The sequence below is a fragment of the Entelurus aequoreus genome, linkage group LG17 (assembly GCF_033978785.1).
Source record: "Entelurus aequoreus isolate RoL-2023_Sb linkage group LG17, RoL_Eaeq_v1.1, whole genome shotgun sequence".
Taxonomy (NCBI): domain Eukaryota; kingdom Metazoa; phylum Chordata; class Actinopteri; order Syngnathiformes; family Syngnathidae; genus Entelurus; species Entelurus aequoreus.
Window position 1 is genome coordinate 14,921,403 of NC_084747.1, and position 20,586 is coordinate 14,941,988.

The following is a 20,586-nucleotide window of genomic DNA, read 5'->3' on the forward strand; positions in this document are numbered from 1 at the left end:
TAATGAGCCACAACACAGGAAAAAAAACACCCAGAACAGAATTTTTTTATTCATCTTCTACGCCTCCATTTAAAACTATTACCTCTGAAGTTTCACTCTTTCACTCTACTGCCATTGCACTAAATGACTCACGCAGGCACAGCTGTATTGCTTGTTTCCCGTCACGTGACTTCTTCCCGGAAGTGAAAACCAAGCAAGCAGCAGCATCAAGCGCGACTGCCTACTGGCGCTGACGAGACGCGGGGCCGCCATCTTGGAGTGGTGATCCGCTCCACTCAGTGCAATTCATTTGGCAGGAGCAATGAACTGTCAGCGCATTTAATTCATTTTACCTCACTGAATACCACTGATTTTCACGCACTTTTTTGTCATACGTGTAGCTATGATAAAGGACACATGTTTTGGCGTGTTTTATTATTCATAGTTTGCTTAACAGTAATAGAATATTCTTATATGCTATAAGTGACCAGACGTCCGAGATCAAAACTGGGAATATAATCCCAGAGAAGGGGGAAAACGGTCAGCTATTTTTAAATTGAAGAAAGAATATGATTAGGTTATATATACATGCGTATATCCTACATAAACAATGTATGAATACACTAGATATCTATATATCTTATAGCCTGTATCTCTGTTGCTGCAGCAGCAGGGAGTTTATTCTGTCTTGACACTTTGTATTGATATTTTGTATTACATTCTTCCCTTAAATGATCATGTTTACAGTGATTGTTTTATATGTATTTGTTTATGTATGTCGCTTTGGATAAAAACGTCTGCCAAATACTTAAACATAAACATATATAAACACCTGAAAGTCTTTATATCAGCTAAAACCACCAATCTGTTTCACTGGATTCAGAATAAAACCAAATTCTGTGTTACCCAACAATGTTAGTATTTGAATATTGTTACTTGAAGACTTATTCCTGGTTACAATTATACTGTTAAGAAAGTATTGTCTTATACTTTGCCTAAAATGACAATGCATCATCAGTGGCGGCTGGTGAATTTTGTTTTAGGTGGGGCTGAAAGTTTGTAAACTAAACCCCTGTAGGGGGGTCAACCTCCCCCAGAAGATTTCTTTGTGATTTTCACATACAAATGAAGCATTCTGGTGCATTCTGACAAAAATAATGAAGAGAAAATACAACATTTCTTGGGTTTGCAGAGAACTATATACAATCTGCACGCGGAAGGTGGGATGCCACCATAGGTTTGCAGAGAACTATATACAATATGCACACACTCTTTTCACAAAATACAACCAATAGTACGTTAATGTTAAATCTTACTTGTGAAAAGTAATCCCCCGATTCCTATTTTCAACAGTCCGCTCATTTGAGCAGGAAAACGCTGAGCACCAGCCCGGCATCTTTGTTTTCTACCTGTCAACTATCAGTTTAGGCAGCTCGCCGGCTCCTCATCCCCACTTCAAGTCGGCGGCCGAATTTCTCGCGTCACAGCAGCCAATGCTGCTTCTACTTATAAGATGTCTATGGCGCGAACTATACGAGTACAAAAGAGGCTTAAATCTTCCTGCATGAAGCAGATACGAGCAAAAAAAATTTAAAAAATAAACTATACAACGGAATAGACTCATTTACTTTCTACAAAAAATATATGTTGAGTGATATCAAGGATTATCCTAAACATATCAAACTATCTTGCCCTCCAGACGCCATTCTACACCACAAAACAAATGGAAACTTGGAAAAGCATGGAGGTCTACAACTTCTGTTTAACAAACTAACAAGTACTGAATCATCACCATATTTAATTTTTGTCCGGTTGTCATACACACTAAATAATACTGGGTTATTTTGCTAACCCAATTTATGAGTTGCTAGTGTTGGGTTAAATTTTGGAGTTATTTTTACGAATAGCAATAATTTTGGGGGGTCCTAAGGGTATTATTTTAACTCAATTTCTAGGTTTTCAAAATTATGAACCATTTTTGGGTTGTTTTTCAACGAGAAACGCATTTTTGGGTAAAAGGCTTTTTTCAAAATAAAAAGTTACTTTTTTCTTGAAGTGAATTTTATTATGGATGCATCTCCTTTAACATTATTTACAATCACCCAACATTGAGTTAGCATACCTCAATTTTTGGGTTAAATAATTCAACCCAATAGTTTGGTTGGGAATAACCCAACATTAAGTTATTATAACTCAACTTTTTGGTTAAATGATTCAACGCAAAATTTGGGTTGAAAAAAATAACCCAGAATGTTGAGTTAAAATAACTCAAATAAGGGGTTCGTCCTTTTCTGAACCAGAAGTTGGGTTAAATTGGGTTATTTATGTAACCCAACTTTTTTTTGTGTGTATGTACGCTGACACATTTGCGTACAAAATAAACAAAAGTGAAGTCGTACAAGTACATTTCCTGACAAAGTTTCTGTTTGTTAAAAAAATCAAATACAAATAATATTAAGATAATATTTCAATGGGAAATACTAGTATATTAAAAATATATCAAACAAAACTTTAACACAGTAATCACTGCAAAATTGTGCAAACTTGTGCGTCCTTCGACTCTTCCGCCCTTCTTGACAACCTCTCGAGGAACTCTGCTGGTGTGACAAAGTTCCTTAAATCCTTGAAAACCTCCGATAATATGACCGTTTCAAATGGAAATTATCAATCAATCGTGCTTGATTACTGCGCTTGTATAAACTCAAATTGGTGATACTTCTCATTTCCTTAAGAAGCAAGCTACTGCGCTGATTGCTAGCTACCAGCTAAAGCCCATAGCGCCACTAATCACTAGCTATCTTAAATGCAAACATGAAAACAAGACACATTAACGTCTTTCCCCATTACAAACCTCATAACCCAATCTAAACTTGTATAAACACAATATTGTCTGAGCAACTAATATTTTCAATTGTGCACATTGAACCTACAGGCTGTGCTCTCTTAGAAAAGAGTGATAAATATATATATATATTTTTTAAAATTCATATTTATTTCAATAACAAAGTAATACCAATTCTATACATTTTCAAAATGTGGTCATGACAAAAATATCTTCAGTAGTTGTCAGACTATCATTAATGTTCAGACAATAAAGCAAGATATTCAAACACAACTACTATACAGTAAAGGTAAATATGAAGATCCATACATGACGTGTCTACCTACAACAGGAAGTGAACTCACGTGACGTCACATAAACCAAAATAAGTCCATAAAATGGAAGAAAATCAAACCTGTGGAAATGGGTTCAATGATTTTGGTAAAAAAAACCAACAAAGATAGTCCATCATAAAGGGAAAACATTTGTTAAAACAAAAAAACCAGTGCTGAAGAAGTGGAACTACCAAGCTCCAGCACACATTTTTAAGTACAGTTGCTGAGATCTCATCAGGGCCATTAGTCTTTGAAGAGTCAAAAGAACACAATTTAATAACAACATCTTTGGGCCAGAATTTATGGTTGAGAAAACTTGGGGAGATTCTTGTGTGTCATCATCTGATGTTGGTCTGTAGACACAAAACATCAACACCAGGGGCCTCATGTATGCACAAAAACCTGGCGTACGCCCTTTTTCACGCCAAAGTGGAGCTGTGCGGTGCCTCACGCCAACTTCATGGCTGTCGTACGCACATTTCTACAAGCTGTGGATACTTTGGTGACACACAGAGGGGATGTTGTTTAAATAAAGAAATGTCAAACAATTACTCCTCAGACTGCTTGATGTGCACATCAGAGGATATGAACAATTAACACACCTCCTAAGTGAAATTACATGATTGGATATAAAATCATAGGCAAAAAAACAACATTAAAAAATGATCAACACGTTAGCCAGATATATTAAATTCCCATACCACAGGCCAACATTAAAGCACAATGTGAAGCAACAGCGTTTTTCCTAATGTGAGCCACTGACTGCACACACATTGCTATAAAAGCACCATCACATGATGATTATGTAAATGTAAACAGGAAACATATTTAGGATCAATGTACAGATCATATGTGATGTGCAAATGCAATGAACAACATTGTAGTGATGTGTCCTGGTTCAACACATGATTCTTACATTGTAAGTAACAGCATGGTTGGGAACAGACTACAAGCTGGCATTGTGTGTGATGGCTGGCTTCTTGGTGATTACATTTATTTATGTCATTGTCCTAACATTCATCTCTGTGATGCACATTGAGCATATGTGTCTCACTAACTTGCAACAAAAGTGGAATAGACAACATTTTTACACTCCAGCAAGAAACACCTCCAACTCATCCATCCATCTTCTTCCGCTTATTCGAGGTCGGGACGCGGGGTAGCAGCCTAAGCAGGGAAGCCCAGGGATACCGAGGCGTTCCCAGGCCAGCCGGGAGACATAGTCTTCCTAACGTGTCCTGGGTCTTCCCCGTGGCCTCCTACTGGTTGGACGTGCCCTAAACACCTCCCTAGGGAGGCGCTCGGGTGGCATCCTGACCAGATGCCCGAACCACCTCATCTGGCTCCTCTCGATGCGGAGGAGCAGCGGCTTTACTTTGAGCTCCCCCCGGATGGCAGAGCTTCTCACTCTATCTCTAAGGGAGGAAATTCATTTCGGCCGCTTGTACCCGTGATCTTGTCCTTTCGGTCATAACCCAAAGCTCATGACCATAGGTGAGGATGGGAACGTAGATCGACCGGTAAATTGAGAGCTTTGCCTTCCGGCTCAGCTCCTTCTTCACCACAACGGATCGATACAGCGTCCGCATTACTACAGACGCCGTACCGACCCGCCTGTTGATTTCACGATCCACTCTTCCCTCACTCGTGAACAAGACTCCGAGGTACTTGAACTCCTCCACTTGGGGCAGGGTCTCCTCCCCAACCCCGAGATGGCATTCCACCTTTTTCCGGGCGAGAACCATGGACTCGGGCTTGGAGGTGCTGATTCTCATCCCAGTCGCTTCACACTCGGCTGCGAACCGATCCAGTGAGACCTGAAGATCCTGGCCAGATGAAGCCATCAGGACCACATCATCTGCAAAAAGCAGAGACCTAATCCTGCAGCCACCAAACCGGATCGCCTCAACGCCTTGACTGCGCCTAGAAATTCTGTCCATAAAAGTTATGAACAGGATCGGTGACAAAGGACAGCCTTGGCGGAGTCCAACCCTCACTGGAAAAGTGTCCGACTTACTGCCGGCAATGCGGACCAAGCTCTGACACTGATTATACAGGGAGCGGACCGCCACAATCAGACAGTCCGATACCCCATACTCTCTGAGCACTCCCCCACGGTCAAATGCCTTCTCCAAGTCCACAAAGCACATGTAGACTGGTTGGGCAAACTCCCATGCACCCTCAAGGACCCTGCCGAGAGTATAGAGCTGGTCCACAGTTCCACGACCAGGACGAAAACCACACTGTTCCTCCTGAATCCGAGGTTCGACTATCCGGCGTAGCCTCCTCTCCAGCACACCTGAATATACCTTACCGGGAAGGCTCCAACTCACTGTCGGTGAAATTCTCCTTTTTCACCGTCTTGCTCATTATTTTTGTGTTTTCTGACTGTGCAGAGTGGGAGATCTCAGACGCATGGCTAATTTAAATATGATTTAATTAAACGGGGGCGTGGACACGGAGTGTCAATTTCACATTGATTGATGATCGTTGATTAATCCGTGCACACACTTTAGTACATCTACAGTTTTTGTGCGTACAACATTTTTTTGTTGTTTTGCCACACAATGAGGCCTCAGGCTATTCAATTCATGTTGTTGGTGTTCAAAGTCAGACATTCTGGAGGCGGTAAAAGTATCACTGAAGAAGACTACAGTTCTTCCCCAGCTAGACTCATCAGGTCTGAAAAGAAGTAACCAAGCACTACAAGCATAATCTATCTTACTATTCAGGAAAGTTTCAGATACACAGAAGACAAGATTATGCTCCAGATAATCCCAATTTGTTCAAATACCGCAAATATTTGTGGAAGAAGCAGTGAATTTATTTTGAGGAGGTCCTGGGTTTGGGTGGATGTCGCCACATATGAGCAACATGACACAAACTAAACAGCTAATTGGTTATTTTCTCTTGTGTGTCCTTATGTGTTTTACTGCGTCTGAATTACGATGGAATCTTTTGCCGCAGACTGAACAACTAAATGTCCTTTCTTTGCTGTGTTTTTTCATGTGTTCAGTCAAATTGCTCTTGAAAGAAAAGCCTTTACCACAAATCGAACAGTTAAAAGTTTTTTCTCCTGTGTGTAATCTCATGTGTTGAGTCAAATAGCTATTTCGAGAAAATCCTTTGCCGCAAACTGAACAATTAAATGGTTTCAGTCCACTGTGCGTCATTAGGTGTCGAGTCAAACCTTGTCTGGAAACAAAGATTTTACCACAAACTGAGCAACTAAATGTTTTTTCTCCTGTGTGCGTTCGCATGTGTTCAGTCAAACGGTTATTAATAGAAAACTTTTTACCACAAACTGAACAGTTAAATGGTTTCTCGCCTGTGTGCGTTCTCATGTGTGGAGTCAAGTAGCTGTTTCGAGAAAATCTTTTACCGCAAATTGAACAGTTAAATGGTTTCTCCCCTGTGTGTGTTCTCATGTGTTGAGTCATGTAGGTGTTTCTAGTAAAGCTTTTACCACAAACTAAACAATTATATGGTTTGAGTCCAGTGTGTGTTCTCATGTGCCGTGTTAAACATTGTCTGGAAACAAAGATTTTACCGCAATCTGCGCAATAAAATTTTTTTTTCCCTGTGTGCGTTCTCATGTGTTGAGTCAAGAGACTCCCTTTAGTAAAACTTTCAGCACAAACTGAGCAGCTCAAACCTGTTTTGCTTTTCTTCTTTGTAGAGCATTCAGAGTGTTTGTTGTCAGTGTGAGTCCTCATATCACCTTCACAGTCTGTATCGCTGCTCAAAGGTTCTTCAACATCATCTTCAGTGTCACTATCTGATAGTGGAGCTAAGAGGTTGTCTACTTGTGGTTTCTCTTCATCATCTTCAGTCTTCACAGAGACAACAGTCAGTGGTAACTTGGTGAGATCAGCTTCCTCTTGTGTGATCCAGAGTTCCTCCTCTTCCTTTTTAATGTGGGGTGGATTCGGAGTCTCATGTTTCAAAGTGGAGCTCCCCCCTGACTGAGGGGGAAGTACTTCTGGATGACCAATCAGCTGCTGGACGTCTGCAGGACACAAACACACTTTAGTACAGACATGATCCATGAGATGTTTGTCCATGATTTGGCTCAGGGCTGCTATTATAAATGATACCGGTATATTTTAGAACAGGGGTGTCCAAACTTTTTCCACTGAGGGCCGCACACTGAAAAATCAAAGCAAGCGGAGGCCATTTTGATATTTTTTATTTTAAAAACCAATACAATAAATGTATAAAAAAATATACATTTAGGCCGCCACTCAGGCTTGATCCCAGTGAACCCAAAGAGTTTTGGTCAAAAAAATATAAAAAAATGTGTCATTATTTATTTTTATTATTATTATTATTATTATTCAAAGTTTAAATCTCTAGATCAACATTAGGTCTATCTGTCAAAAAAACGTTTTTAAACATTTAAGTTGTATGCCCTTTTTGTCAAAGAAAACCCAGGTTTTTTATGGAAAAAAACCCACCAAATATGCAATTTTTTCCCCGAATTAAATTTTAAAGTAGAATATTTGAGATTATAAAATAATTGGAGCCTTAAAAAGGTCAATAACTCATAACAACATTGAAATTTTTTGAGCAATGACACACGCAAAAAAATTTAGGGATCCAAAAGGGTCCTACTTATTAAAGTGTTAAAAAATAAATTATACTTTTTTTTTTTTACTGATTACTTTTAGCACAATAATCTCGAGATCAGCTTCAGATCTGTCCGTCAATTCTAAGTTTTATTGTTGTTTATGTTTTTTGTTTGTTCGTTTTAGGCCCTTCTTTTAAAAAACAACAGCTCAGTTTTTTATATGGAAAACACAAAATATGCAACATTTTCCCAAAAGAATATATCAAAGTGGAATATTTAATGTGACGTAATTGGAGCCTTGAATAGGTCAATAATTCATAGTGACGTTGATTTTGATTAAATATTATTTTTTAAAGAAAGAAACAGCCAACCTAGCAGCTTTGTGTTATTAGAGTAAACATTGCAACATTTTTTTGTTACATTTCACCTGTTTTCTGTTTTATACCACGTTTGTTTGGTTTTTTTTATCGTATTTTTAAAATGTGTCGTGGGGCCGTTAAAAAATGACCTGCGGGCCGCACTTTGGACACCCCTGTTTTAGAAAGATGGGTGTAATTTGGACAATGCCACCACATCGTATATGTGTTGACGCGGAAGTCTCTGCTCATTCTGTCCCGTTTTTCCATGGATTTTGCTCTCGATGACAAAATAATCCTTTGCACTATTGTTGCCAGCAATCAGATCCGTTTGACTCAAACCTCGCTATGACTCGGGGCAACACACGTTCATGACAGCAGCGCGGCGAGGTGCAATTTACGTGATTCTATCAAAAGAGATGGATGCACTGGAACACCATGAAGACATTTCTGACAAAATATAAACTTTGTGTGAATAGATATGTTCCTAGTTGCCAGGGTATTTAAAAAGCTGCCAGAAGTAATTACCTCGTCATTTGAGCTTTATGGTCACAACTGCTTTGCTCAAGAAGCACGGATACAACACATGTACACACAGTCTGAAATTGTTTAGCAGCTGTGGCAATATTGTCACCTGGAGTTGACAGCTTGGTAGGCCTTTAATGTTTAAAGGCCTACTGAAAGCCACTACTGCCAACCACGCAGTCTGATAGTTTATATATCAATGATGAAATCTTAACATTGCAACACATGCCAATACGGCCGGGTTAACTTATAAAGTGCAATTTTAAATTTCCCGCCACACTTCCGGTTGAAAAACTCCTTTGGATATGATTTATGCGCGTGACGTCATAAAATCCACGGAAGTGGTTGGACCCCATCGACCAGATACAAAAACCTCTTGTTTTCTTCGACAAAATTCCACAGTATTCTGGACATCTGTGTTGGTGAATCTTTTGCAATTTGTTTAATGAACAATGGAGGCTGCAAAGAAGAACGTTGTAGGTGGGATCGATCGGTGTATTAGCGGCTAAGTACAATACTTACAGCAACACAACAAGGACTACTTACTACGCCTAGCCGATGCTTGCCGCCAAACCCACGGATGAATTCCTTCGTCGCGCCGTCGATCGCTGGAATGCAGGTGAGCACGGCTGTTGACGGGAAGATGAGGGCTGGCTGGCATAGGTGGAGCGCTAATGTTTTTATCATAGTTCTGTGAGGTCCGGTTGCTAAGTTGCTAAATTAGCCTTAGCGTCGTTAGCAACAGCATTGTTAAGCCTTACCAGGCTGAGAATTTTTAACCGTGTAGTTACATGTACATGGTTTAATAGTATTGTTGATCTTCTGTCTATCCTTCCAGTCAGGGGTTTATTTCTTTTGTTTCTATCTGCATTTGAGAACGATGCTATCACGTTAGCTCAGTAGCTAAGTGTGTCACCGATGTATTGTTGTGGAGATAAAAGTCACTTTAAATGTCCATTTCGTGTGCTCGACTCTCATTTTCAAGAGGATATAGTATCCGAGGTGGTTTAAAATACAAATCCGTGATCCACAATAGAAAAAGGAGAGAGTGTGGAATCCAATGAGCCAGCTTGTACCTAAGTTAAGGGAGAGCGAAAAAAGATACGTCCATCACTGCCTCTCGAGTCCTTCACTGTAACGTTCCTCATCTACGAATCTTTCATCCTCGCTCAAATTAATGGGGTAATTGTCGCTTTGTTGCTCCGAATCTCTCGCTCCATTGTAAACAACGGGGAATTGTGAGGAATACTAGCTCCTGTGACGTCACGCTACTTCCGGTACAGGCAAGGCTTTTTTTATCAGCGAGCAAAAGTTGCGAACTTTATCGTTGATTTTCTCTACTAAATCCTTTCAGCAAAAATATGGCAATATCGCGAAATGATCAAGTATGACACATAGAATGGATCTGCTATTCCCGTTTAAATAAAAAAAAATCATTTCAGTAGGCCTTTAAGGGAACAAGGGTTTGCTAAAAATGTTGAACTAAACAAACACTATTGCTAAAGGTAAATTATTTTCAAGTTGTTACTAATGTTTGAAATGTCCTGCTAAACCAAGGGCTTTGTTTTATATTTTGTTCTTTTGTGTTGCTATTGTTATGCGGCATGGCGTAGTGGGTAGGGCGGCTGTGCCAGAAACCTGAGGGTTGCAGGTTCGCTCCCAGCCTCTTACCATCCAAAGCGCTGCCGTTAAGTCCTTTTGCAGGACACTTCACCCTTGCCCCCAGTGCCGCTCACACTGGTGAATGAATGATGAATGATAGGTGGTGGTCGGAGGGGCGGTAGGCGCAAACTGGCAGCCACGCTTCCGTCAGTCTACCCCAGGGCAGCTGGGGCTACGAAAGTAGCTTACCACCACCTCACTCCTACCCACTTCTCCAAAGTGGGCTGGCTCAGGGTGGAGGACAGAGTAAAACAACTTGCACTGAGCCTAGTCTATAAAATCTGCTACACCTCCCTGATACCGAAGTACATGTCAAACTACTTCCTTAACGTAAATGACCGCCATAACCACAACACCAGGGGGAGCTCCACTAACCACGTTAAACCCAGATTCCGAACTAACAAAGGTCTTAACTCATTCTCTTTCTATGCCACATCAATGTGGAATGCGCTCCCAACAGGTATAAGAGAAAGAGCATCTCTATCCTCCTTCAAAACCGCAATAAAAGTTCACCTCCAGGCAGCTACAACCCTAAACTAACACCGTCCCCGGATTGCTAATAATCAAATGTAAACAATCAAATGCAGATACTTTTTCTTATGCCCTCTGATCTCTCTCTCTCTATGTCCACTAGTTGCTGTCCATATCCTACCCCCCCCCCTCCACACCCCTGATTATACATGATGTAAATAGTTCAATGTGATTATCTTGTGTGATGACTGTATTATGATGATAGTATATCTGATAGTATATATCTGTATCATGAATCAATTTAAGTGGACCCCGACTTAAACAAGTTGAAAAACTTATTGGGGTGTTACCATTTAGTGGTCAATTGTACGGAATATGTACTTTGCTGTGCAATCTACTAATAAACGTCTCAATCAATCTCAATCAAAACCAAGGAGTGAATGAATGATGGGTTCTCACTTCTCTGTGAAGCACTTTTGAGTGTCTAGAAAAGCGCTATATAAATCTAATCCATTATTATTATTATTATTATTATTAGATGAGGATTTTTAAAGAAGATTGAAAATTATACTGTATTATTCTTATATTTCTTTTAAGGCTTTTAAATATTTTATGTGCATCTGTGTATCTTTCCGGGGGAGAAAAACGGCGATCGATATTCAGCCAAAATATTTTAGAATATGAGTTTAGGTCCATACACCCAGCCCTAATTAGGCTACATGGTTTCTCCTGTGTTCTCATGTGTTGAGTCAAATGGCTCATGGCTCTTTTTAGTAAAACTTTTAGCACAAACATGTTTTACCTCTCTTCTTTTTAGAGGGTTCAGAGTGTTTGATGTCCGTGTGAGTCCTCATATCACCTTCACAGTCTGTATCGCTGCTCAAAGGTTCTTCAACCTCGTCTTCAGGCTCACTATCTGATAGTGGAGCTAAGAGGTTGTCTACTTGTGGTTTCTCTTCATCTTCTTCAGTCTTCACAGAGACAACAGTCAGTGGCAACTTGGTGAGATCAGCCTCCTGTGGTCCTAGAAGACACTCTCCCTCCTGAGTGATGCAGAGTTCCTCCTCTTCCTTTTTAATGCAGGGTGGTTGTGGAGTCTCCTGCTTCAAAGTGGAGCTCCCCCCTTCTGGATGACCAATCAGCTGCTGAACATCTGTAGGACACAAACAACACACTTTCTTCTATGTACAGCATGTGTGTGTAGTGTTTCATGGCCATTCATTTAGTGCCTTGCCAGAATGATGCATCAATGTTTACATGATTTGTTTGGACTCGGACATGTGAAGCTCGAATCACAGAACATACAAAACACCTGTTCCGATGGTCATTAGGGTACTACAAACTAACAGTGGGGGGGGGGGGGGGGGGGAGCAATACAGGAATTTATCAATGTTTCTTACAATATAACTTCTATTTTTAAGAAATTAACTAATAAGAAATAGAGGACTTTTATTTACATTTAAGTAACAATAAATTTAAACCACTTTCTGAACAATTGCAATGAATGGAAATTGATAATTTGAATTACCGTATTTTTCGGAGAATAAGTCGCTCCGGAGTATAAGTCGCACCGGCCGAAAATGCATAATAAAGAAGGAAAAAAAACATATAAGTCGCATTTTTTGGGGAAATTTATTTGATAAAACCCAACATAGACATTTGAAAGGCAATTTAAAATAAATAAAGAATAGTGAACAACAGGCTGAATAAGTGTACGTTATATGAGGCATAAATAACCAACTGAGAACGTGCCTGGTATGTTAACGTAACATATTATGGTAAGAGTCATTCAAATAACTATAACATATAGAACATGCTATACGTTTACCAAACAATCTGTCACTCCTGATCGCTAAATCCCATGAAATCTTATACGTCTAGTCTCTTACGTGAATGAGCTAAATAATATTACTTGATATTTTACGGTAATGTGTTAATAATTCCACACATAAGACGCTCCTGAGTATAAGTCGCACTATGAAACTATGAAAAAAACTGCGACTTATAGTCCGAAAAATACGGTATTTTCTTTTTTGACCCAGTTTGACGAATGCATTATTACTGTCATATATACAACTTGTTTTTAAGCAGAGTTTTACATTTTTCTGAAAACTTGGTAGAGTATTGCAAAACACCTACTCAGTGGCCTAGTGGTTAGAGTGTCCGCCCTGAGATCGGTAGGTTGTTCCGAGTCATACCAAAGACTATAAAAATGGGACCCTACCTCCCTGCTTGACACTCAGCATCAAAGGTTGGAATTGGGGGTTAAATCACCAAAAATGATTCCCAGGCGCGGCCACCGCTGCTGCTCACTTCTCCCCTCACCTCCCAGGGGTTATCAAGGGGATGGGTCAAATGCAGAGGACACATTTCACCACACCTAGTGTGTGTGTGTGACAATCATGGGAACTTTAACTTGAACTTGAACTTTAATATCACAATATTGCAAAATAGTATTGTATCGTGACTCAAGTAACATGAGACTTTTAATATTGTGAAGTCCTTGCCAATACTCAGTCTAAGGCTGCACAATTATTGTGGCAATAATAATTGGAAGAAAAAAAAAGCAGCAACCACGGTGAGATCTCAAACTTCTAGTTGTGTGGTCTTTTTTCCACTCAAGCTCACTCATCTGTTTCACCGTTACAAGCTCAGACATTTGCATGCATGTTGCAAAGCCCATTAATCAATTTTTACCCGATTTTATGATTCTGAGAGCGTATAAATGTTTTTTTTTTTAAAGTGGTCGATGGACTCCGCCAAGGCTGCCCTTTGTCACCGATTCTGTTCATAACTTTTATGGACAGAATTTCTAGGTGCAGTCAAGGCGTCGAGGGGATCCGGTTTGGTGGCTGCAGGATTAGGTCTCTGCTTTTTGCAGATGATGTGGTCCTGATGGCTTCATCTGGCCAGGATCTTCAGCTCTCACTGGATCGGTTCGCAGCCGAGTGTGAAGCGACTTGGATGGGAATCAGCACCTCCAAGTCCGAGTCCATGGCTCTCGCCCGGAAACGGGTGGAGTGCCATCTCCGGGTTGGGGAGGAGATCTTGCCCCAAGTGGAGGAGTTCAAGTACCTCGGAGTCTTGTTCACGAGTGAGGGAGGAGTGGATCGTGAGATCGACAGGCGGATTGGTGCGGCGTCTTCAGTAATGCGGACGCTGTATCGATCCGTTGTGGTGAAGAAGGAGCTGAGCCGGAAGGCAAAGCTCTCAATTTACCGGTCGATCTACGTTACCATCCTCACCTATGGTCATGAGCTTTGGGTTATGACCGAAAGGACAAGATCACGGATACAAGCGGCCCAAATGAGTTTCCTCCGCCGGGTGGCGAGTCTCTCCCTTAGAGATAGGGTGAGAAGCTCTGCCATCCGGGAGGAACTCAAAGTAAAGCCGCTGCTCCTCCACATGGAGAGGAGCCAGATGAGGTGGTTCTGGCATCTGGTCAGGATGCCACCCGAACGCCTCCCTAGGGAGGTGTTTAGGGGCACGTCTGACCGGTAGGAGGCCATGGGGAAGACCCAGGACACGTTGGGTAGACTATGTCTCCCGGCTGGCCTGGGAACACCTCGGGATCCCCTCGGAGGAGCTGGACGAAGTGGCTGGGGAGAGGGAAGTCTGGGCTTCTCTGCTTAGGCTGCTGCCCCCGCGACCTGACCTCGGATAAGCGGAAGAAGATGGATGGAAGGACATTTTAAAAATGTACAAAATCCAATCGGGCGTGATGAGATTTGAATCTTTTGCTTGCTCTAGCAGCATCCACGCGGCTGTGTTTACTAGATGATTTGATTGTTTTCTCAATAAAATAGAATGTAAATTCAATTATCGTTGTGTGATATTGTTTTTTGTCTGATTCAGTTTTTAAAAACTTTGAAATAGAAACAAAAACCGGGGCACTAGCTGTGATTAGTAATAAGTTATTTAAAAAAAATAGCGTCCACGCTTGAAAAATAAGTTGTGGAAATATACAATAAGGTTTAGACTTTTTGCAATTGAAAAAACGTGCTTTTTAAAATCGTAATATTCTTGTTCTTTATTACCTCCAATCCTCTGCACCTTGATGTAGACATGTCTTCTCTTCACACACTGCACATCTCTTACTCCTTCCCAAAATCATTATTTTCTTTACACAAGCGCTTGTTTTGCTCTTCCACTTTCTTCATTTGACTTTTGCATTCTTTCATCTCCTCTGATGTGAACTCCACTTTCTTCTTCAAGCTAACAATCATGGCGGCTCTTTCTTTACATTCTTCAACAAAGTGGGTTCATTTGTCATTAACACCCTTTTAGAGCTTAAAATAGCTGTCAAATTATAAAAACTTTAACTCACCTTCATATTTCGTCTTTTTCTCTCCGGCGCTGATTCTCTTTCATGTTCTCTTTACCGACGTCGCCATCTTAGCATAGCAGTAGTCGTCCATCTTCTATCACGTCTTCAATCTTCACTTCAGATAACACGCCATCGCTCCAAACTCAACTTCGTGGCCTTTAGAAATACAAATGAGGTATTTGTTGCTATTTATGCTGTGAATAAATTCTAAACTGCTCCGAAAAAGCCACAGCCACTCAGTCCGCCATTTTCGTCTTTCGCCTTTGCTGCAAGTACGTGTGCGCATGCGCTAGAAGTCATCAACTTCCGTTCCCTACATGACAGCGATTTTTCCAAAACAAAAGCATTTCAATGTTGTTTTAAAAAACGATTTAAAAAATATTTATCCTCATGTAATCAACTACTCTGAACATTTTAATGACTTTTATCCGTCCACAAGCACGTGCGCAGACATGTTCGATGACTGGTGCTCAAAGGTATTTTTTGTTTTGTTTTGTTTTTATTTTATAAACCTTTATTTATACATTTCAACATTTACAAACAGTTGAGAAATAATAATCAAAGTAAGTACAAAAACAGTACAAAACAGCGCCAGGGGTTTTTTAAATTCAAAGTAACTAAAATAGAATGCAAAAAATATATATATAAGAAACAAAGTGCAAAGTCATAAGCTCACTCAATTTCAGTAAATAACTTAAATCTGGAACACAGCATCATCGGTTTTTTTTTTACAGCTTTTTGGTTGTTAGAGGTAGAGAGTGTTTTAACGTAGAGTTCTAATTCTTTTTTAAAGGCTCAAAAAACAGGTCGGGGATTGAAAAACGTACATTTATGAATATAAAACTTAGCCAATAGTATAATGATGTTGCAAAGGTCAAATTAATTTTCAATTGTTTTTTCATATTGTGTAAAACCAAATAGCACATCTTTAAAACAAAGCACAAATGTGTTTCTCCAAACACATTATGTAGCTGCCAACGGCAGTTTTGAAGTAATTTCATACATCTAAAGTGTTATGTTTATATAAGCATTTTGTGAAGTGTATAAATAATTAAATTCACAATATATTGTTTTTGTATAACTTTGTAAATATACGATATGTGGGTCTATTTGATGGCGGAACAATATTTGCTCTGTACGTGTTGTAGTGTGGGACATTAATGATTGATGCACACTGTCACAGGAAAAAGAAGTCCCTTTCAGGTTGACAATGTAACCACCCAAAATGATTCATTTACCCTTCTAGTGAATGTGGCAAAAGCAATCCTTTTTTTAAATTTTTTACCCTGACTGTTATTTTAATTTGACGCTTTTCAAAGTTATTATGCTAAACGTTAGCTAAAGGGGGTAGCGGGGGTGTATATTGTAGCGTCCCGGAAGAGTTAGTGCTGCAAGGGGTTCTGGGTATTTGTTCTGTTGTGTTTATGTTGTGTTACGGTGCGGATGTCCTCCCGAAATGTGTTTGTCATTCTTGTTTGGTGTGGGTTCACAGTGTGGCGCATAGTTGTAACAGTGTTAAAGTTGTTTATACGGTCACCCTCAGTGTGACCTGTATGGCTGTTGACCAAGTATGCCTTGCATTCACTTGTGTGTGTGAAAAGCCGTAGATATTATGTGATTGGGCCGGCACGCAAAGGCAGTGCCCCAATATTGTTGTCTGGGTGGACATCGGGAGAAATTCGGGAGAATGGTTGCCCCGGGAGATTTTCGGGAGGGGCACTGATATTCGGGAGTCTCCCGGGAAAATCGAGAGGGTTGGCAAGGATGACTGGGAGACGCAACTGCTCTGTATACTCCTACGTCCGTGTACCACTCCGTACAGCAGCGTTTTAAAAAGTCATAAATTGTACTTTTTGAAACCGATACCGATAATTTCCGATATTACATTTTAAAGCATTTATCGGCCGATAATATCGGACTGTCTCCAGTCGAAAGTAATTTGAGTAGAAAATACACGTTTTATGTTCTCTATGAGAATCGCCTTGTGTTGTATTGTATTCCATACTTGCTAACCCTCCCGTTTTTAGCGGGAGAATCCCGATATACAGCGCCTCTCCCGACAACCTCCCGGCAGAGATTTTCTCCCGACAAACTCCCGGTATTCAGCCGGAGCTGGAGGCCACGCCCCCTCCAGCTCAATGCGGACCTGAGACTGAGTGGGGACAGCCTGTTCTCACGTCCGCTTTCCCACAGCTTGCCTGCCCAGACGTCATAACATCTAGGGCTTTTATAGAGTGCACAACTGCGCACACAACAAGGAGACGAAGCAGAAGAACAAAGAAAATTACAGACATGGCGGCCGAAATGATATACTCATCATGAATGGAGAAGTTAAACAGGACAATACTGCCATCTAATGGATAGCCACTGGAACACTGAAATTCAAGTATTTTTTTTTCCTTTCTTCTATGTAAATAAAATTATAAAAAAAAATATATATATACAGCTAGAATTCACTGAAAGTCAAGTATTTCATACATATATATATATATATATATATATATATATATATATATATATATATATATATATATATATATATATATATATATATATATATATATATATATATATATATATATATATATATATATGAAATATATATGAAATACTCGAGTTGGTGAATTCTAGCTGTAAATAACCACGCCCCCCCCCCCCCCATATTGGAGGTCTCAAGGTTGGCAAGTATGGTATTCTAATCATTTATTTTGTATTTTGTACAGTTCTCACGAATCACGACGCCTGTTGAAAAAAGGAACATTTGGTCTGGTACTTTCGACTGGAGGGAGTAACACATGACATCAACAATACAGTACACATGAACAAAATAAAATAACCCTCTGGGCCATTACACTGCCCCCCCCCCCCCCCCCCCCCCCCCCCCCCCAACAACAATAAGTTCCTTGTCGAAACAACGGCCAGGAGTGAGGCTGTACGAAAGCCTATTGTGTGCCTTTAACCTGGTCTGTAATGTTCCTGTGCCTTTAAGCTTGTGGGTCAATCTTTGACGTCATTTCCCCTTTTAAGCAGGTCTTGGTCAGAATAGCCGGTTTCGATCAATGGTGGCAGCCAGCTTTGTGTGCGTTGACGACTAAATGTAAGTTTTGTCACATATATACAGCATTTGAACTGAATGTCGTGCCTTGCTACTTCTGCACAAGTTTGGTGCATCATATGCTAAGTTCAGTTGTTTTTGGGTCAATTGAGAGGTAATTAGTTTCCTTGACGGCGTTTCCCTTCATGCGTAGTTTATGTAACGCCATTGCAACTGCGATGGCGTCGTTTGTCCTCTAGATGGCGACAGAGACCACATAATTGCCATTTATGGCTCAGAAGCTTAGAAACGTGTTGATACAGAGAAAACATGGGGTCATGAAGAGATACGATTATGCTTCAGATAATCCCAGTTCGTACGAATACGTCGGATAATTGGAAAATACGTAGTGCACCTTTTTTGAAGATTTCCTGGGTTTAGATGGATGTTGGCACATTTGAGCAACACACCACAAACTAATCAGATGGTCAGTTATTCTCCTTTGTGTGCTCTCATGTGTTTTACTGCATATGTTTTACGTGAGAACTTTTTGCTGCAGACTGAACAACTAAATGGTTTTACTCCTGCGTGTGTCCTCATGTGTTGAGTCAATCTGCTCTTTTGAATAAAGCTTTTACAACAAACTGAACAATTAAATGGTTTTAGTCCAGTGTGTGTCATTATGTGTCGAGTTAACATTTGTCTCGAAAGAAAGATTTTGCCACAAACTGAGCAATAAAATGGTTTTCTCCTGCGTGTGTTCTCATGTGTTCAGTCAAAGTGCGCTTAACAGAAAAGCTTTTCCCACAAACTGAACAATTAAATGGTTTTAGTCCAGTGTGTGTCATTATGTGTCGAGTTAACATTTGTCTCGAAACAAAGATTTTGCCACAAACTGAGCAATTAAATGGTTTTTCTCCTGTGTGTGTTCTCATGTGTTCAGTCAAAGTGCTCTTAACAGAAAAGCTTTTCCCACAAACTGAACACTTAAATGGTTTTTCGCCCGTGTGTGTTCTCATGTGTTGAGTCAAATTGTACATTTTAGTAAAACTTTTAGCACAAACTGAGCAGTTCAAATTTTTTTTACCTCTCTTCTTTTTAGAGAATCCAGAGTGTTTGTTGTCCATGTGAGTCCTCACATCACCTTCACAGTCTGTATCGCTGCCCAAAGGTTCTTCAACCTCGTCTTCAGCCTCACTATCTGATAGTGGAGTGAAAATATTTTCTAGTTGTGGTTTCTCTTCATTATATTCAGTCTTCACAGAGAGAACAGTCAGTGGAAACTTGGTGTAATCAGCTTTCTGTGGTCCTACAAAACAATCTCCCTCCTGATTGATCCAGAGTTCCTCCTCTTCCTCTTTAATGTGGGGTGGCTGTGGGGTCTCCTGCTTCAAAGTGTACTGATGGTAAAGGTCTTCTGGACGACCAATCAGCTGCTGGACGTCTGCGAGACACAAACACACTTTCTTCTATGTACTGTATGTGTGTGTAGTGTTTCATGGCCATTCCTTTAGTGCCTTGCTAGAATGATGGATCAATGTTTACATGACTTGGTTTATACTCAAACAAGAGAAGCTAGAATCACAGAAAATACAAATAAAAAACTGTTATGATGGAAATTATAACACTACAATTGAGCAGTGTGGAAAAAATCAATATGGAAATGTATTGCAAAACTTTAAAAATTAGTATTATCTTCTTTAAGCAGTTGACAGTGAGGATATTTTTTTTAGATTCAGGTGGCAAGAAATTTGATCCACTTTCTGTACAATGAATAGAAATGATCATTTGAATTACTTTGTGTTTTGACACAGTTTGTGTAATGAATTATTACAGTCATCTGGTGTACGTACATATCTATAGCTTGACTTTTAATCTGTATTTTACATTTAACTTTGTAGAATATCGTAATAAATCTTCATGTCACAGTATCGTACTTTATCGTGACTCAAGTATCGTGATACATATTTTATCCAGCCTGGTTGGATAATAAGGGTAAAAAAATAATAATCAGGATTATTTTTGATTGATTTGAAAATCACAATTAATAACACAATTATTTATTCATTTGAAAACACAAGTATTCATTGTACAGTACCACGAAAACTCAACGTTAAATACAATCTAAAAGAGCAACCAGATAGTAACAAATAAATAACACATAAGTTAACAAATATAGTAACAATAAATGAATACAACAATAGCAATATGAAAACAATCTTTTTAATTCTATTGTTTACTATTTTCACTTATTTTACCACAATACAGTGTTTGCTTTTTGTATCATAAAAAAACATGTTCTAAAATCAATCAAATGGAGAAAGTGCCATGACAACAATTCACTCATAATTACGTCAATTTTCTCACGTTTAACAGCCTTTTATTGGCCAATTCTGTGACTCCGTCCATGGTTACTTAAATGTGGAAATCATTTGGCCTTATTTTTTGGTTGAGTAAAGTGACTAGTGATTTGACATACTCACGCTTTGTCAAATAAAAAGTAACA

The 20,586-nt window shown here is 39.7% G+C and overlaps 4 protein-coding genes across 4 annotated transcripts in view; 2 read left to right on the forward strand and 2 right to left on the reverse strand.

The window, feature by feature from the left end:
- Nucleotides 1–20,586, reverse strand: part of LOC133632464 (uncharacterized) — a 508,815-nt gene that overhangs the window by 334,367 nt on the left and 153,862 nt on the right. The gene's annotated exons all lie outside the window — the stretch shown is intronic.
- The window catches only part of LOC133632484 (zinc finger protein OZF-like), a 421,867-nt gene that overhangs the window by 132,702 nt on the left and 268,579 nt on the right, over nt 1–20,586 (forward strand). The window lies entirely within an intron of this gene.
- The window catches only part of LOC133632486 (gastrula zinc finger protein XlCGF57.1-like), a 295,607-nt gene that overhangs the window by 36,914 nt on the left and 238,107 nt on the right, over nt 1–20,586 (forward strand). The window lies entirely within an intron of this gene.
- Nucleotides 5,003–20,489, reverse strand: LOC133632071 (gastrula zinc finger protein XlCGF57.1-like). The gene is made up of 4 exons (XM_062024308.1): nt 20,448–20,489; nt 15,047–15,083; nt 11,522–11,872; nt 5,003–7,144 (listed from the first exon to the last, which is right to left on the reverse strand). Exons 1-4 carry the CDS (start codon nt 20,487–20,489, stop codon nt 6,036–6,038), a joined length of 1,539 nt encoding a protein of 512 aa, XP_061880292.1. The 3' UTR covers nt 5,003–6,035.

Bases quoted from the DNA above. Each gene is read 5' to 3' on its own strand.
- LOC133632071 (XM_062024308.1), bottom strand. From the start codon at position 20,489: ATGGACGGAGTCACAGAATTGGCCAATAAAAGGCTGTTAAAC. The intron at 15,084-20,447 runs GTGAGAAAATTG...AGAACATGAAAG, and splicing joins CCAATAAAAGGCTGTTAAAC to AGAATCAGCGCCGGAGAGAA. The intron at 7,145-11,521 runs GTAAAACATGTT...TGTGTCCTGCAG, and splicing joins ACCCTCTAAAAAGAAGAGAG to ACGTCCAGCAGCTGATTGGT.